The sequence below is a fragment of the Excalfactoria chinensis genome, chromosome 2, assembly GCF_039878825.1.
Source record: "Excalfactoria chinensis isolate bCotChi1 chromosome 2, bCotChi1.hap2, whole genome shotgun sequence".
Taxonomy (NCBI): domain Eukaryota; kingdom Metazoa; phylum Chordata; class Aves; order Galliformes; family Phasianidae; genus Excalfactoria; species Excalfactoria chinensis.
The window spans coordinates 12721153-12736889 of NC_092826.1; the positions used below are offsets into that span (position 1 = coordinate 12721153).

Below are 15737 nucleotides of genomic sequence, written 5' to 3' on the forward strand. Positions count from 1 at the left end.
CGACGCCCTGTGGGGCTGACCGCACAACACCGCCCCTACCGCCTTCCCGCCGCAGCCGCTCACCCCCTCCCCAGGCTGTGCGCATGCGCGTGCGTCACGCTCAGGCCTGAGCCAGAAGCGCGCAGGGCGCATGCGCCTGGCCTGGACCTGATTTTCCCCACCCCCACCCCCCCCATCTAGATTGCTTTCTGCGGTTTTTTGGTCGGGAATTTTTTTTTCATCTATGGCTGCCTTACAAAGTCACCGGGTCGCCGCTTTGAGAAATAAAATGTGTTTTCGAGAGATTTGACCTTCTTATAAGAGCAAAGCTCCTTCGGGCTGGCTGTGACCTTTCACCCGGCGGGGTGAGAGGTTGCCGACAAAATGGCGGCGGCTGCCGCGGCGGGGCGCGTTGGCGGGAGGTGGCCGAACTGCTGAGGGAGTCCCGCTCGGCCTGCCCGGCAACCCCGGACAAGAGGGAGCCCATCCTGGAGCTACGATCATAAGGTCGAGCCCCTGTCCCGGCCAGGTGTCCTGTCAGCGGGGAACTGCTGTGCCCACCCGGCCGCTCCGCAGCCCCTTCTGCGTTCACCGCTCCCCATTAATCCGGTTTGTTTCCGTAGCTGCTGTGTGAGTTGGTGTCGTACCCCAGCAGACGGAGGGGTTGCGAGTTACCTCGTAAAGGGTTATGTAAAAAGACAGCGTTGTTGGCGTTATAACCATGGTGCTGACCCGAGCTGGAGATGCCTGACCCGTCAGTCGCGGACCCGCTGTGGAGATGAGGGATCGCCTGCAGCGTGGTACGGGGAAAAGCCGCGGGAGCCGCCGAGCGAGGAGGATGCTGATGCCCTTCTGACGGCCTGTGGTGTGTCGCAGTGCTGCCGGTCAGGATGAACAGGAAGAAAGGAGACAAGGGATTTGAGAGCCCAAGGCCGTACAAATTATAAGTATCTGTTTCTTAAAAGATTGTTATACTTCGGATCGTGATGCATTTGGAGCGGGGTCCCAGGCTGAGCAGTGGTTGTCCACCTGAGGAGGCTGAAACTCCTCTTTGGAGAAGCTTGCTCTCAGTACACGTGTGTTGTGGGGTTTGTCTTGTGTGATCTCATGCACAACAAGGCTGTAAAGCTGCAGTCTTATCAAGAAATTTACATTGATCTCCTCAGAGTTTGGAGGTCTTTCCAGGCAGTATCAACACCACAGATGATGCTGTCACATCACGTTTCATTCTTACTGGTGTGTCAGGCCCTCTCGTCTCACAGGCTATTTAATGTCTAAACACAAGTATATTTATAAATGAAAGCAAGTGTTTGTGCTGAGGAGGTCTGAGCAAACAATCATTTTTTACAGTTAGTTTATAACCAAATTGTGAAGAAAGTAGTTGTGGATGGCAGAGAATCTTCACATCTTCATAACTTTGTGATTTCTTTATAAACCCATATGTTTTTAAACAGAACTACTGATGGTATCGTAGGGATTTTGGTATGGAGGTGATGTTTGAATTCACTGGATGCTAGATTTTTATAATTCTCCTGTGGGAGTTTCATTGAAGTCTTTCAGTTGAAGCCAAGCCCTTTCTTAATGTGCAGTCATGGGTATGTTCGTACAATGTGTGACATGCTGTAAAAGTTGCATTAGTACAAGGCTGTATCTTGAGTCAGTACTCAGGAGTGTTGAATAGATGCTGTCAACTGCAGAAAGTACATAAGGAAAAGTTCTGAAAGTTTAAATAAGTTGGAGTTATTATTTCAGCTCTCACATCAAAATCTCAATCAAAGTTTTATTTACCAGGAGTTCTGATACGCAACTTAAAACTTCAGTGAATGCGTTTGACTTGTTTACAACGCTGGTCTTGATTAATATATCACAATTGTTTAAAAAAAAATTATAACACTTTAATTGTAAACTTGCATACAATGACTTTTTGTTACGTAGTACCGACTTATGTAAATGATGTAAGAGAAGCAACTTACCAGGTTCCACAGATCGCAATTGTTAGGGCTGCATGGCATTTCCAATATGAGAATCATAGAATCACAAAACCCTTAGGGTCGGAATGGACCTTTGAGGGCCATATGGTCCAACTCCTCTGTGCTGAACAGGGACGCCACAGCTATTTGGCCATTGCTAAAATAACGAGAACTTGGTTTCAAGCTGTCAGTAATGCTGTGTATTTAAATACCGTTACACAGTGTTCAAAAGCTCGTGGTTACCTTCTTATGTTATCAGTGCCATTTTTACTGATATGATGCACTTTGCCTTTATTGGAACTTTTCTGACCTTGCACGCAGCATAAATCATTTAAGTGAGAGACATGGGCCAATGCAGAATGTCCCCTTACAAATATATGCTGTATGCAGAATTTGTCTGTACCATATACTGTATGATTAGTGTTCATTTATAACTGTTGAAATATTATTTTAAATACTGAGAATTGTGCAAGACCTTACTAATTTAATTTTCTCCTTTTTGCAGCACGACTCACCAGGTAGTTTGTATCAACAACATAAATTTTCAGAGAAAATCTGTTGTAGTAAGTATGTTTTAATAAAATATGAAAGAAGAAACAGAAAGTGTGGGTTTCCTTCATGATTTTAGAAGTAACAGCTGCGCACACAAGCTGATCATGTTCTTCAGCTTCTTATGCTTTCTCTTAAGTCTGTTATTTGTAGATACGCCTCAAGTGAAACACCTTGTAGTAGTGATTGCTCTAACCTCTTTGAGGAAAAGCTTTTTATAACAAAGCTTTCTAAAGGAAAGTGGATATTACCACAAAGCAATCTGCAGTCAAGAATTAACTTTTAACAGTATTAGTTGATGTTAAGGATAAAGATATTTGTAGCTTGCATGTGAGTTCATGAGATTTGAAGAGGCCTCAAGGCTTTGAGACTATTTGTGAATGTAAATGTATGGCTGAATGATATCTACTTAGATTTTAAGAGACATTGTTTCAAGCTTAGATGCCAAAACCTAAAACATGGGGATGAAAAATGTTGGTAATGGACTTGATGTTTAGTCAGCAGAGGCTGATATTTTCCAATAACATAAATATAGTTATTAGTCCTTTTCAGGTTCTGGTTTTTATTATTATTTATTTTGTGACTGGGAATATTCACCTGTTAGATTATATGAAATAAAATGTACTTTAGATGTCTACAAAGAAAATACTATTTTTTAGGTACAAAATTAATATTTTACCCATGATTTTCCTCTGGAAATGCATTAGATTTATTTTTAATATATCTTCGCTTGATGGACTGGCTAAGGTTTTAAAGGAAGTGTTGATTTGTATTTTCCTAGGGCTATGTGGAACTGACAATATTTCCCACGGTTGCAAACCTGAATCGAATCAAACTGAACAGTAAACAATGCCGGATTTACAGAGTAAGGGTCAATGATTTGGAAGCAGCTTTCATCTATAATGATCCAACGCTGGAGGTTTGTCACCACGAGTCAAAGCAGTAAGTGATGTGTTTAAAACTTCATAGATGTTATGTTTCCTTTTGTTGTGAAGCATTAAATATCATGTCTGTTTCCTTTTTTGGTAAGAGAAGCAGAATGGAACTGTGTTCATTGTGTGTTCTCTTTTAACCTTGCTGAAATGTATGTCCATGTTTTCACATATTCTTTTGGATGACTTGGTGGATCTTACAGTTCTCAGAATTGCTAAAGGACTTTCACTGAAAGTGCTGTAACTGTTTAACAGTGGATGATATGAAATGAGACTCCTCTGGGTTAGTAGGGGGCCTCCTGTGGTCGCATTTAAAACAATGATAGCTCTTCATTATGTTAAGAAAGGAATAGGAAGAGATAATTGATGAAATCATGAAACTGTTACCATTTTGTGGAGGAAGATCGTTGTTTAGCATCCTAATGGCACAGTGGAACATCATGTCTTTTTAAATTTTTATTGCTTCCTCAAATTATCCTGTTTAAGAGCAGTAAATGAAATCTGAAGGTAAGACATGCCAAGGCTGAGAGCAGACTGTAGTTTTCATGTTGCCATTAGAACTCCCGTGTTATTCATATAAACCTTTAATTAACACATAAAATATATTTTTAGCTTTCATCATTGATAGTTTGTCCATCAATCTAAATCATCATTCAGATAAAACTGACAACCTTATTATATTATTATATAAATACGTCAGGTTTTGATTTCTTCTTGAGTCATCCAGGCATCGCTGCTTTTTGAACAGTCAGTACCTGACTGTCTTGACGAAAATGTTGAAAAGTTATAAAGTAGTTTGCTGTGAACTTTAAAACAGTGTGTCTAAGTTTGCCCTCTGTACACAAGGTGGCAGAGAATCCCATTTAGCTCATGCATTTAGGGAAAAGTTTGGAAACTTTTAAGAACTGCTTCCATCCTGCAAGTAGTGTTGGAGCATGTCTGTTTGGATCTTGTCTTAGACCTGTTGCTGTAGTGTTACAGCTACTATATTGTCCTCAAGAGTGTATATTGTTAAGCAGTCATAACAAAAAGGACTTCTGTTTTGACAAGTGAAGTTTGTGGTTATCCTGCTCTTGCTAGGATGTGCTTCACACATTTTTTATAACTGTGGTGCATGTTTGAGAAATTATTGCATTTTAGTATTGCTTTGTTATATAGGGAGACATACGTTTGTAGAGCTCACTAATGGGTACATAACTGCTTTCCTATGTATGTACTGCATTCAGTATGATTCTAACCTTGAGCAGTGTATACCTGTTCAGTCGTTAATCCATCTACTTGTTTTGTTGTTGTTGTTGTTGTTTTTAACATGAAGCACGTAGTTCTTAAGGACACTGATATCCTCCAGTTTCACTGTTGGTTTCGGTGGAAGCAGCAGTAAGCTGCAGAAGAGATCTTTATGACAGCCTTTGGGGCATGTGTTATAATATGCTTTCATCTGAGAGGTCAGGGATCAGCGTTTAACCTATACACAGAACAGACAAGCTAGTGCTGAACTGAGTCTGTGCTGCTTTGTGTTTTGCTGCAATAAAGAACCTTTATTTCCACTGGAATCATTCTTCCTCTGGCTGTAAACTCATGATGCACTGTCATTGCTGAATCTTTTCCTAGCAGAAGTGCAGAGAAGTTTTGAAAAAAGGGATGGCATGCACTTAGCGGTGGACAAGAGAAGTTCTTTTTTTTTTTAATGTGACATAGATTCTGATTGTTGTTTTATTAGTAAATTAATAAGAAATGTACATACATAACGTATATACATATAGTGTGTGATATATTTCAGTTCTGTACTATGTTTTAGACCCCAGAAGTAAGTACTAATTTGTAGTTAGGAAGCATGGTACAAGAATAGAAGTAGTAATGAATTATGTACGGATCAAAGATCTTATTTTATGAAGCTGATGCTAAATGCTGCAGAAAGAAAGTTGTTTATAAACTGTGTGTTTGCTCTGCATAACAGTTACTTAGCATTGCTGCCCCTAGTAGTGAGATATGCTGCTGAAAGTTGACATGGAGGTTTTAGGAATCAGTGAGTAGCTTTAAAGAAATTTTACAAGATTACTTATTTCCAGTCAGTCAACAGCATGTACTTGGTCAGTAATTAACACTGTTTTGTGTCTATTCTGTTAATAAAATGTCTCTACCGGGAAAACTTAGGAATTCATGCTACTTTTTCACTGTCAATGCACACTTACCTGTAGGAAAACTTGTTTATTTCTTGGGATGTGACGTTTGGCTTATGCTCCGTTTTTGTTTTTTTTGTTTAAAATGGTCATATCCTGAGAGTAGTGTAATCTATGAAAAGATTAGTCTGTGGCACTAAGTCTTTAATGGATTCCTTTTACGGTGAATCACCCATTCGAACTGGAACACTTCACAAAAATAGAAATATCAGAAAAGACTGTTTCCCATAAAATGTTAAGCTCTCTGGAGTCTACTTTTCATGTTATAAAATCATAACCTTTTCCTGTCTATGAATCCATTGATGTTTAGATGTAACCACAAGTTCATCATGAGACTCAAACTTGGAAAAAATCCTTACTGATGTACTGGAAAAGAGTCTCCTATTGACAGTCATGAATTTTCAGAACAAGTTCACATTAAAGTGAAGGAAATTTGAGCCTTTATAAAGTGTTACTGTTTTCTCTTGCTAATTTCTGTAACTAAGAAGGTAGTTTTCAGCCATGTAGTCTTTTTAAAAGACAGTTTCTCCAATGATACTTGTTTGCCTTTGTTGGATGCTGTTTCAAGTTAGCTTACTACAGTGTTAGAGTGGTTTTGATGCCACTGAGAGTCTCCTGTGCCTCACCATCAGCACTGCTCTGAGCCCTTGGTAAGTCAGATCAGGGAGTTAAACCAACTGAAAGTTCTCTACCAGAAAAATGTAAGTTGGTTTGAATTCATCTGAACTGTAGTTGAAATATATTCTAGTGTGCACATTCAACTATCTTTAGGTGCACTTCAACTATGAAAAAAATAGTGGTTACATATTAAAACTTAAGATTTAAGCATTTCTATATTTAGTCCACTTTACTGCTAATGTTTATTTTCAGAAGCTTTCAAGCTAAGTAGACAAGTATTGTGCTTCTGCCATCAGTGTTTGGCTTAGTTTTTCAGATGAGTAAGGCTGGGAATATAAGCACAGTGTTTGACATATACAGACTTCTAGGATGGTCTTGGCATAGCAAATTACCCTTTGTTCTTCCAAGTCAGGTACTGTAATTTGGGTTGAATGCCATTTTCTTGGTGGGTGGTGAAGGCAGAGTGGTTAGATGAAAGTAAGTAAAATCCTGAAATGAGATCATGTCTGCTTTGTGTAGACTTGAGATTCCATGGAAGAATGGAGTCTACAGCCAAAAGTTAATTTACTCCATTGTGATGGAGCACCACTGCAGAGAGCTTTATGCTTGACTGCAGCTCTGCTACAGTTGCTGGATTCATCAGTGGTGCACAGCTAAATGCTCGGAATTCCTTCTGGAAGGAAGAGGTGATGAGTAACTGAAATACTTTCTCCTCAGAGAGAAATCTGTGTGCTAGAGGATTAGAATTAACAGAGACGTCATGCCTGTGTTTTGTCGAGTTAAAATCCATCTTGAAAGAATATGAAAGCTGTAGCATAAAAACGCAAAAGCAAAGTTATTTTTCAACTTGATTGGTGAATATTTCAGTGTGTAAATATGATAATACTGAACAATAAGAAGATAGCAGTCAACTTGTAACAATATGCATGCGTATGTCCCTGTTCATCTCATAGGAAAACAGGTAATCTAAGTCGCAACTAAAGTAATGATACTGCTTTAGAATGAAATGTGCTGTCAGCTAATATATAGTCACTTAAACAGCTGTAACTCTATTGTGGAAATTTAACTGCATCCTAAATAAAGGAATGATAGCAGTTTTTTTTTTAGTTTTTTTTTTTTTAATTGTTTCTAAGGACCAAAAAGTATTTTCCTTTTTGCCCATAAATTTGGTATAGAAATTATGTCACTTATAAGTTGGGGGTTTTTTTTGTTTTGTTTTTTGGGGTTCATTGTATACTTTAAGAATTAAACGGCTATTTCTGACAGGAGGAATCTCAACTATTTTTCCAATGCCTACGCTGCTGCAGTCAGTGCTGTGGACCCAGATGCTGGAAATGGTGAACTCTGCATTAAGGTTCCCTCAGAGCTGTGGAAACATGTTGATGGTAAAGAGACTGTTTACTTGAAAGCTTAATTTAAGATGCCACAGAATTGTTATCTGCGAGTTTGTATAGGAGATCTAAATGAATAGAAAGAAATAGGCTAAACTTCATTGTCTGCTTGAATTTCTTTTTTTGCCTGTCTCTTCATAGGTCAGATTTCTGTGAAACTGAACGAAAGCAAAGACATTTCAGTCACAGAACAAACTTTAAATGTAATAAGAAGTTTCAATAAACTGCAAATTATAATAGCATATCTTTGTAGAATGTGCCTGTTATGTGCAGTTTCAGTAGAAAATTATTTCAGTAATGTAGCTTCAGCAGTGTACAAACAAAATTATGGTAAGAGTATAATAACTGTATAAAGATTCTTTACTGTCGAGGAGAAGGAAGATTAAATGCAATTCCAATTGAAGCTTTTATCAATTAATAAAAATTCTCCTAAATTCATATCCTGTAAGTTAAGCGTAAGAGGTCCCAGTTTTGTAAGTCCTTGTATTGTGCTTTGTAAGGTGAACCTCTATGTTGATAAGAAGGAAGAGAACAGATAGTCTTGAAAGACCAGTAGTCTGAAAGTCAACGATTATTATCCTGAAATAACTTTCACATCAGTAATGTATGTACTCTAATTTCTGTCTTGATGCTACAGAGTTGAAAGTCCTAAAGGTGCACATAAATTTTTCTCTGGACCAGCCAAAAGGTGGTCTTCATTTTGTGGTACCCAACATGGAGGGCAGCATGGCAGAAAGAGGTGCTCATGTCTTTTCATGTGGCTATCAAAATTCTACAAGGTAAGAATACTCTCTTTGAGTGTTAGACTGCAGTTCCTATTTAATCTCAAAGTGTATGAAATACAATTTCCCTGAATTTTTGGTAAAGCTGAACATTTGAAAACTTAATTCTGCTTGAAAGGAACTCATCAATGTGAAATAGCATCTAACAGGATTTCTAGTCATTATAGCTCAGGAGGTAATGGCAAAGAAATCTGCAGCACTTTGTGAGAGCAGTGTATATTAATTCACATTATTGTATAGTAGAAGGTTGTCAGCATTGACAATATTAAAAAATACAGTTAGGAGCTTGAAAGTAATATAATTTGTGAAACGTAAGCATAATTGTTAACCATCTTTCCCACACGCTGACTTCCCTAGATTTTGGTTTCCCTGTGTTGACTCATATTCTGAGTTGTGTACCTGGAAACTTGAGTATACTGTGGATGCTGCAATGGTGGCTGTTTCAAACGGAGATTTGGTGGAAACTGTATATACCCATGACATGAGAAAGAAGACGTTTCATTATATGCTGGCAATTCCAACTGCTGCTTCTAACATCTCCCTGGCCATAGGACCTTTTGAAATTCTTGTTGATCCATACATGCATGAGGTAATAACCTACATAAGTCTCTCGTTTTCTGTTTATTAAAGAGATAGCTACTGTTTAAAAAGGAAAAATAAAAAAGGAAATCAGTCCTTGAGATTTGAGGAGAGCAAACTGATACATTTCTGTAGAGCTGGACTTGCATAAAGTTGACTTGAAATCATAAACCTTCTAAACTTCATTTCTGTGCTGAAGTTAACTTTTGGAGATAACTGTATTATTGAAGGTTACCCATAGCTTCACTTCTGTTAGGTCATCTTGTAAATGACAGCACTGCTTCACTAGCTGATGTGTGTCTCATTCATTATTATGTAAAAGAAAAATAATACTCCGGAAGACTACGAAGTCTCGTGTCGTGTTATATGACAGACATCACTAGGTAGATGCCATCATTGAACGTATTTTTAAAAACAATTGGTTGTTGTTACTCTCACAATTTAGGTGGATATCCCAGTGCACTTTTCTGCCATTATAACTGTTACCACAACTTGAAAGTGCTTTTTGCTGTTAGATTTGTAGTAGTCATACCTTTTTTCTGTTACATAATTAATTTGATGTAAATGGATTTAAACATATTCACCAGTCCTGTACCAATTTTTTCCTTTGTAGGTGACTCACTTTTGCTTGCCACAACTACTTCCATTGCTCAAACATACGACGTCATACCTTCATGAAGTTTTTGAGTTTTATGAGGAGATTCTTACCTGCCGCTATCCATACTCCTGCTTCAAGACGGTTTTTATCGATGAAGCATATGTTGAAGTAGCTGCTTATGCATCCATGAGTATTTTCAGGTTAGTATTTGAGAAAATTTTGTTTTTTAAATCTATGAGCATAGAAACTCTAAGACTGTTGAGAAATACCTGATGTTATTATTTTTATAGCCTGAGTTTTGGGTTTCCTAGTATGGCAAAGCTGTCCTTTGTTGACATTACAGACTTTTAACAGCATTTCTAATTATATATATTTTTAAAGATGTTGGATGCACATCTTAAAAAAAAAAATTGGCAGAGGTTTTCTGATTTAGAAGCACCATGCATGAAATATTTAAGATCAGGCTAAATGTAGACATTTGATTGTTTTGTTTGTCTTCAGCTGGGAGAGGGTACTGTGAATCCAAAAGATTTTCACCAATTCAACTACTTTGGCTCTATAAAGGAAAACTCTATAAAGGAAAACAAGGTCTTTATTATTTATTTTTTTCGGGGAGTTGTTTTGGTTGAGCTTGTGCTTATACTGTGTTATTCTCTTTTTATGGGGTCCAGCACAAATCTCTTGCACAGCGCAATGATTATAGATGAAACTCCACTGACAAGGAGGTGCTTGGCACAGGCCCTGGCCCAGCAGTTTTTTGGGTGTTTTATATCCAGAATGTCCTGGTAAGTATTTTACTGTGGTACTCCCTAGAAAAAGTGGGAAGTTTAGGGAACTGAAATTCATTTTGCATATTGTATTTTACCAGAAGTATAAGTGAAGAAGTAACTGTAGAAGAAACAGAAGAGTAATAAAACCATCTTAATAAATGAAAATCCAGTATAGCTTTTTTTTTTCCCCTTAGAACAGGAAATGTGAGATGTATATGTTCAGAAGTCTGTAGTGGTAGAATGTGTCTTATCTCAAATTACTGTTACTCACTGCTGTGCTGTACATTGGTACCTATAAATTCATGGAGAATTATTATCAGAGAATTTCTGTCAGATATTTTGAATAAGGAAGTGTAACCTGCGCAGAAAGTACTTGCTGAGTGCAGAACTAATAAATTAGAAGGAAGTACATGAGAAGAGAATGCAGAAATCAGTGTCAAATTGACGTGTTTGCTGGGGTGGTAACCTCCATGTAACTTTTTATCCCTCAGAAAATATCGCTAAACTTTGTCATGGAGTTCTAATTACTGTGTATTTTAAACCTTTTGGCATACATTTTATGTTTAAAAGACAAGGGGCCCAGTACTTTTTTCCAGGGTAAAATTGTACGTCCTAGTATATTCTTGACTTAAAAAAACCCTGACACTAACATGTTTTCACTTGAATAATTTCCATTGCTCTTCTGCTGATTACTAGTCTACAACCATGGCCATGGCAGGATTTCATGATGATTCCCTGTTGTGTCCTCTTTAAGGTTCACCTCATTGTACTCTGTATGTCATTCCTATGATTTGGATTCTAGCTCACGTTCATTTTGTGTTTTTTCTCTGTGTTCTTCTCTCTTGAGACATAACTCTCTAAAGGTGTTTTTAAGTGGGTATCCATTGAATTGTGCACATAGGTATTTTGTCTTGTTAATGTCCAAATGTTTTCCATTGCATTGAGAAATTAAACAAGAAATTAAGATCATGTAGATTAGAAGTCATATTAATTTTCATATCTATATCCATTATTTTGTTACGGTTTCAGCTAAGGTGGTTTGCTTTTATGTTTTAATCTGGGCTTCTGTGGTAGAAGTTCAGTTTTCACTGGCTCTTCAGTTTCATCGGTCCCATCCAGGTGCCAAGTTACATAAATTGGTTCACAGCTCATCAGACTCCTACTGACTTAGAGATTGTTATGTAACCTGCTGAAACCTGTGGCTATTTTGAGCTAGTTAAAAATACCATCCATTATGAAATACCTTCTGAAATGCCATAATTTGTGATTCTTTCTTATTATAGGTCAGATGAATGGGTGCTAAAGGGAATCTCTGGTTATATATATGGCCTTTGGATGAAAAAAACTTTTGGTGTTAATGAATATCGACACTGGATTAAACAGGTAATAACATAATGGTACTATTTCCTACTTACAAGCTGTGGATGTAGTATCAAAATTTAAAGCTAAACACCAAATATATTAACCAAAGTATGTTTCTGCAGATACCTTACAAATTTTCATCATCTTTTTGTGCAGTTGTTTGAGTTTTTGATTGAGTTTTTGCTCAAAGATAGGAAAAAATTAACAGAAAAACAGTAAACAGAAACATAAGACAGAAAAACAGTACTTTTTAATACTTAAAATAGAATGCAAAATTCATAAGGAGAACCCTTTGGTGAACTGAAGTTGTAATACTGTGATGACCATTCCTGCACCTCAGAAAGGCTCTGGTTTTAGTTTGGATCAGCAATGGATCAGGTATTTTTTAGCCTCATTTAAATACTAGCTTTATAATAAAACAGTAGAAAAATACCTGTTGAAGCTGTCTCAAGTCATGGGGTCTCCAGTTTCTCTCAAGTCAGTTGATAATATACAAATCGTAGTGGTTTATCCTGTTATATAAACATAGAATTATAGAATGTTTACATGGGTTGATAGTGAACAGGACAATTGGGAATTGTCTTAAACTGAGGCAGGGGAGGTTTAAGTTAGATATTAGGAGGAAGTTTTTCAATCAAAGGGTGATGACGCACTGGAGCAGGTTGCTCAAGGATGGATGCCTCATCCCTGGAGGCATTCAAGGCCAGGCTGGATGTGGCTCTGGGCAGACTGGTTTGGTGGTTGGCAACCCTGTACGTAGCAGGACGGTTGAAACTAGATAATCACTGTGGTCTTTTTCAAGCCAGGCCATTCTATGATTCTATGAAGGGTTTGGACTGGAAAGGAGATTTAAGATCATCAAATTCCAGCCCCCTGCCATAGGCAGGGATACTTCCCTCTAGACCAGGTTGCCCAAAGCCCTATCCAGCCTGGCATTGAATGCTTCTGGGGAGGGGGCATTCGCAACTTCTCTGGTCAACCTGTTCCAGTGTCTCACCACCCTCACAGTAAGGAGTTTATTCCTAATATCTATTCTATCTAGTTATCTTGTATCTAGTTTAAAACCAGTTCCCCTCATCCTGTTACTCTGTGCCTCTCCAGCTTTCCTTTAGGACCCCTTCGGGTACTGGAAGGCTGCTATAAGATCTCCCCAGGGTCTTCTCCAGGCTGAATAGTGCCAACTCTTCCAGCCTGTCCCTGTAGGAGTGGTTCTTCAGCGCTCTTTGTGGCTTATCGCTCTTCTCTGAACCTGCTTCAACAGCTTGACGTTCTTCTTGTGTTGGGGGTTCCAAATCTTGGTACAGTACTCTAGGTGGCATCTCATGGGAGCAGAATAGTTGGGCGGAATCACTTCCCTTGACCTGCTGGTCACAGGTCACATTCTCTTGATGCGGCCCAGGATTCGGTTGCCCTTCTGGGCTGTAAGCATACATTGCTGGCTCACACTGAGTCTTTCATCAGCTGACTCCTTCAAATCCTTTTCTTCAGGACTGGTGTCAAACCATTCTCCCCCCAGTCTGTATCTGCTTGGGATCACCCTGATCCAGGTACATGACCTTGTACTTGGCCTTGTTGAACTTTTTGAGGCTGGTATGGGCCCACCTCTCAAGCCTGCCCATGTCTGTCTCAGTGGCATCCCAACCCTCAGTTGTGTCAACTGCACCACTCAGCTTGGTGTCATCTGCAAATGTGCGGGGTGTGCACTAGATCCCACTGTCCATGTTGCCTATGGAGTTGTTAAATGGCACTGGTCTCAGTTCCATGAGGAACATCACTTGTTACCAGTCTCCACTTGAACATTAAGCCATTGACTGCAGGTCTCTGAGTGTGACCAGCTATCCACTTAGAATGACAAACATAATTTCCCCAAACAGATGTAATTTGATCACCACTGAAAGTTTTGATGAGTGCTCTATCTCATTCTTCTGTGGTCAATCTGATGTCTGTGTGGGAAAGTATGCTTCATCTGGTATGGGCTTGGCAGTCTTCTCATATCCTAGAATATGGATAGACTTTAAGGATAAGACTGATTAAGTCATTTGAGAAGAGATTCTTACCCACAACTACTTGTTTTCACACTTCTGTTCTTTGTGCATATTATAATTAGCTCATGTTCACAAAGAACTCATAAAACACATTATGAATGTGAGCTAATAATGATAAACCAAATAGCTTTTTGAAAGAGATACGGTACAGTCTTGGTTCTGACCAGTTATATACGATGGGTTAAGAGATGATGCTCTTTAGTGCTCAGATATTTCTGTGCCTGCATATTGCAAGATTGCATGTGCCTTTGAAGCAGAGCACACTGTGGATGATTTTGGAGATGGGAAGGGGAACTTGTTGTAATTACTGGACCTGAAGCTTTTGATGTCCATGGTGAAAGTTGGTAGCATTTTATTTTCATTAAGATTTTTTTTTTCCATTAAGAGTCACCTGTACTGGAAAAGAAAGTTCTGTCTGTTTTCTAAATGTAATGGTGTGAGACAGGAACTTAACATTCATAGCAGCAGTGACTTTTCACTCTTCCCAGTGACATTCATTTATACAAAGATATATATTATCTTGTCACATTTTTCTTACCAATGGACTTCAGTTACTCCTCTTACCCACACAGGGAGCCAGTACCCTATCCTTATCTGAATAAGGGCATGTTCAGCTCACTAGTCTTGTGCTAAATGTGGTTGTACATTAGAGAACACCAGTGTCCAGTGCTGTGTACAGAGTTGCTTCTGAGTATTAGATGTTCACATTCTCTCCCTGTGTGTTAGTTACGTGCTTCCACATATAACTGAGAAATGCTGCTGTCACAGCTTACCTCAGTGTTTTTAACATATTGTCAGTATACGAAGGGGTGCAAATTGATAGGAATCAATACATATTAAAATGTGTTAACGTTGGAAATTCCTTGTCTAACATTGGGTTGCAGACAACAGTTCACTCTCCTTATGCTAAAACTGACCTGATTTGATCCAGAAGCCATGTTGACTGTTGGATGACAGTGAGCAAACATCCTGCCTTAAGTGTGCTTGTTAGCATGGGCACAGAAGCTCACAAATTCAGACACAGAGCCTGCTTCTGTCTGGCTTGGATGTAGGTCAAGGTGAGGTGAGCTTTTATATTCTACAGTCTACTATGTAGCTGTACCCAGTATTACTTTACTCTGAATGTAAACATTCAAAAAAGGTAAAAAAAAAAAAAAGATCAGAGGAAACTTACTCAGTGGACAACAACAGTCTTTAGATATATTGATATTAGACTTAGATTATTATAGATTTAGATATTGTGGGTTGACCCACAGTCCAGATCTGGAGTCAGAGTTAACTCCCAGTTTCAACAGTGCTTTGCCATGCTGAGAGACATCACTGGTTTTAAAATATTAGTTTGTGCTTGTAAACATATTTCTTTAGGAGGTATGGCTTGAAGAATGATTCTAAATGCTTCCCTGTCATCTATAACTAATTTTCTATTCTTTCCAAAATTATGCTTGCTTACGTGTGTTGTGCTTCTTAGGAGTTAGATCAAATAGTGGCATATGAACTGAAGACCGGAGGAGTTCTGCTGCATCCAATATTCGGAGGAGGAAAAGAGAAAGACAAGTATGTTTATTTAAGCCGCAAGTCATTACAGGGTATGTTTTTATGGGGCCATTAATATATGCCTTGGGTGTGTTGTGCGGCATAAGGCCAAAGGCTGAAGAACTTCAGCTGCCCAAGGCATATATTACCAGTCTCATGAAGTATCTTGAGTATATTGTATCACTGTTGTTTTATTTTTCTTTCAATTTAAATTTCGAGGGGAATTAAGTGTAATGAACGTTGTTCATACTGTTATGAAAATACTTCTTAGTAAGAGGATGAGAGGGAAGATGGAGCCAGAATTTTGGCCTGAGCTATTTCTAGAATGGTTAGTAATCTTCAGGCTTTTTTAGAGTACCATTAGTTTTCTTCTTTTCTTTTTTTTTTTTTTCCTACTGTTTTTGTGTTCAACATATATTTTACATTTTTTGTTGCTCTTATCTGTTATG

The 15737-nt window shown here is 38.4% G+C and overlaps 1 protein-coding gene across 4 annotated transcripts in view; it reads left to right on the plus strand.

Annotated features, from left to right (window-relative positions):
• The first annotated feature begins 334 nt into the window (after positions 1-334).
• Positions 335-15737, plus strand: part of TAF2 (TATA-box binding protein associated factor 2) — a 56149-nt gene continuing 40746 nt past the window's right edge. For 2 of the 4 annotated variants that reach the window (XM_072329056.1, XM_072329057.1), the window contains exons 1-10: positions 335-922; positions 2458-2512; positions 3280-3440; positions 7495-7613; positions 8257-8398; positions 8759-8990; positions 9594-9778; positions 10250-10363; positions 11632-11731; positions 15224-15309. In XM_072329056.1, the coding sequence (XP_072185157.1) occupies positions 870-922; positions 2458-2512; positions 3280-3440; positions 7495-7613; positions 8257-8398; positions 8759-8990; positions 9594-9778; positions 10250-10363; positions 11632-11731; positions 15224-15309 (1247 nt within the window). In that variant the 5' untranslated portion in view covers positions 335-869. Of the gene's footprint in view, positions 927-2454; positions 2513-3279; positions 3441-7494; positions 7614-8256; positions 8399-8758; positions 8991-9593; positions 9779-10249; positions 10364-11631; positions 11732-15223; positions 15310-15737 lie in introns of all 4 variants that reach the window. The other 2 variants (XM_072329058.1, XM_072329059.1) reach the window with 2 other exon arrangements.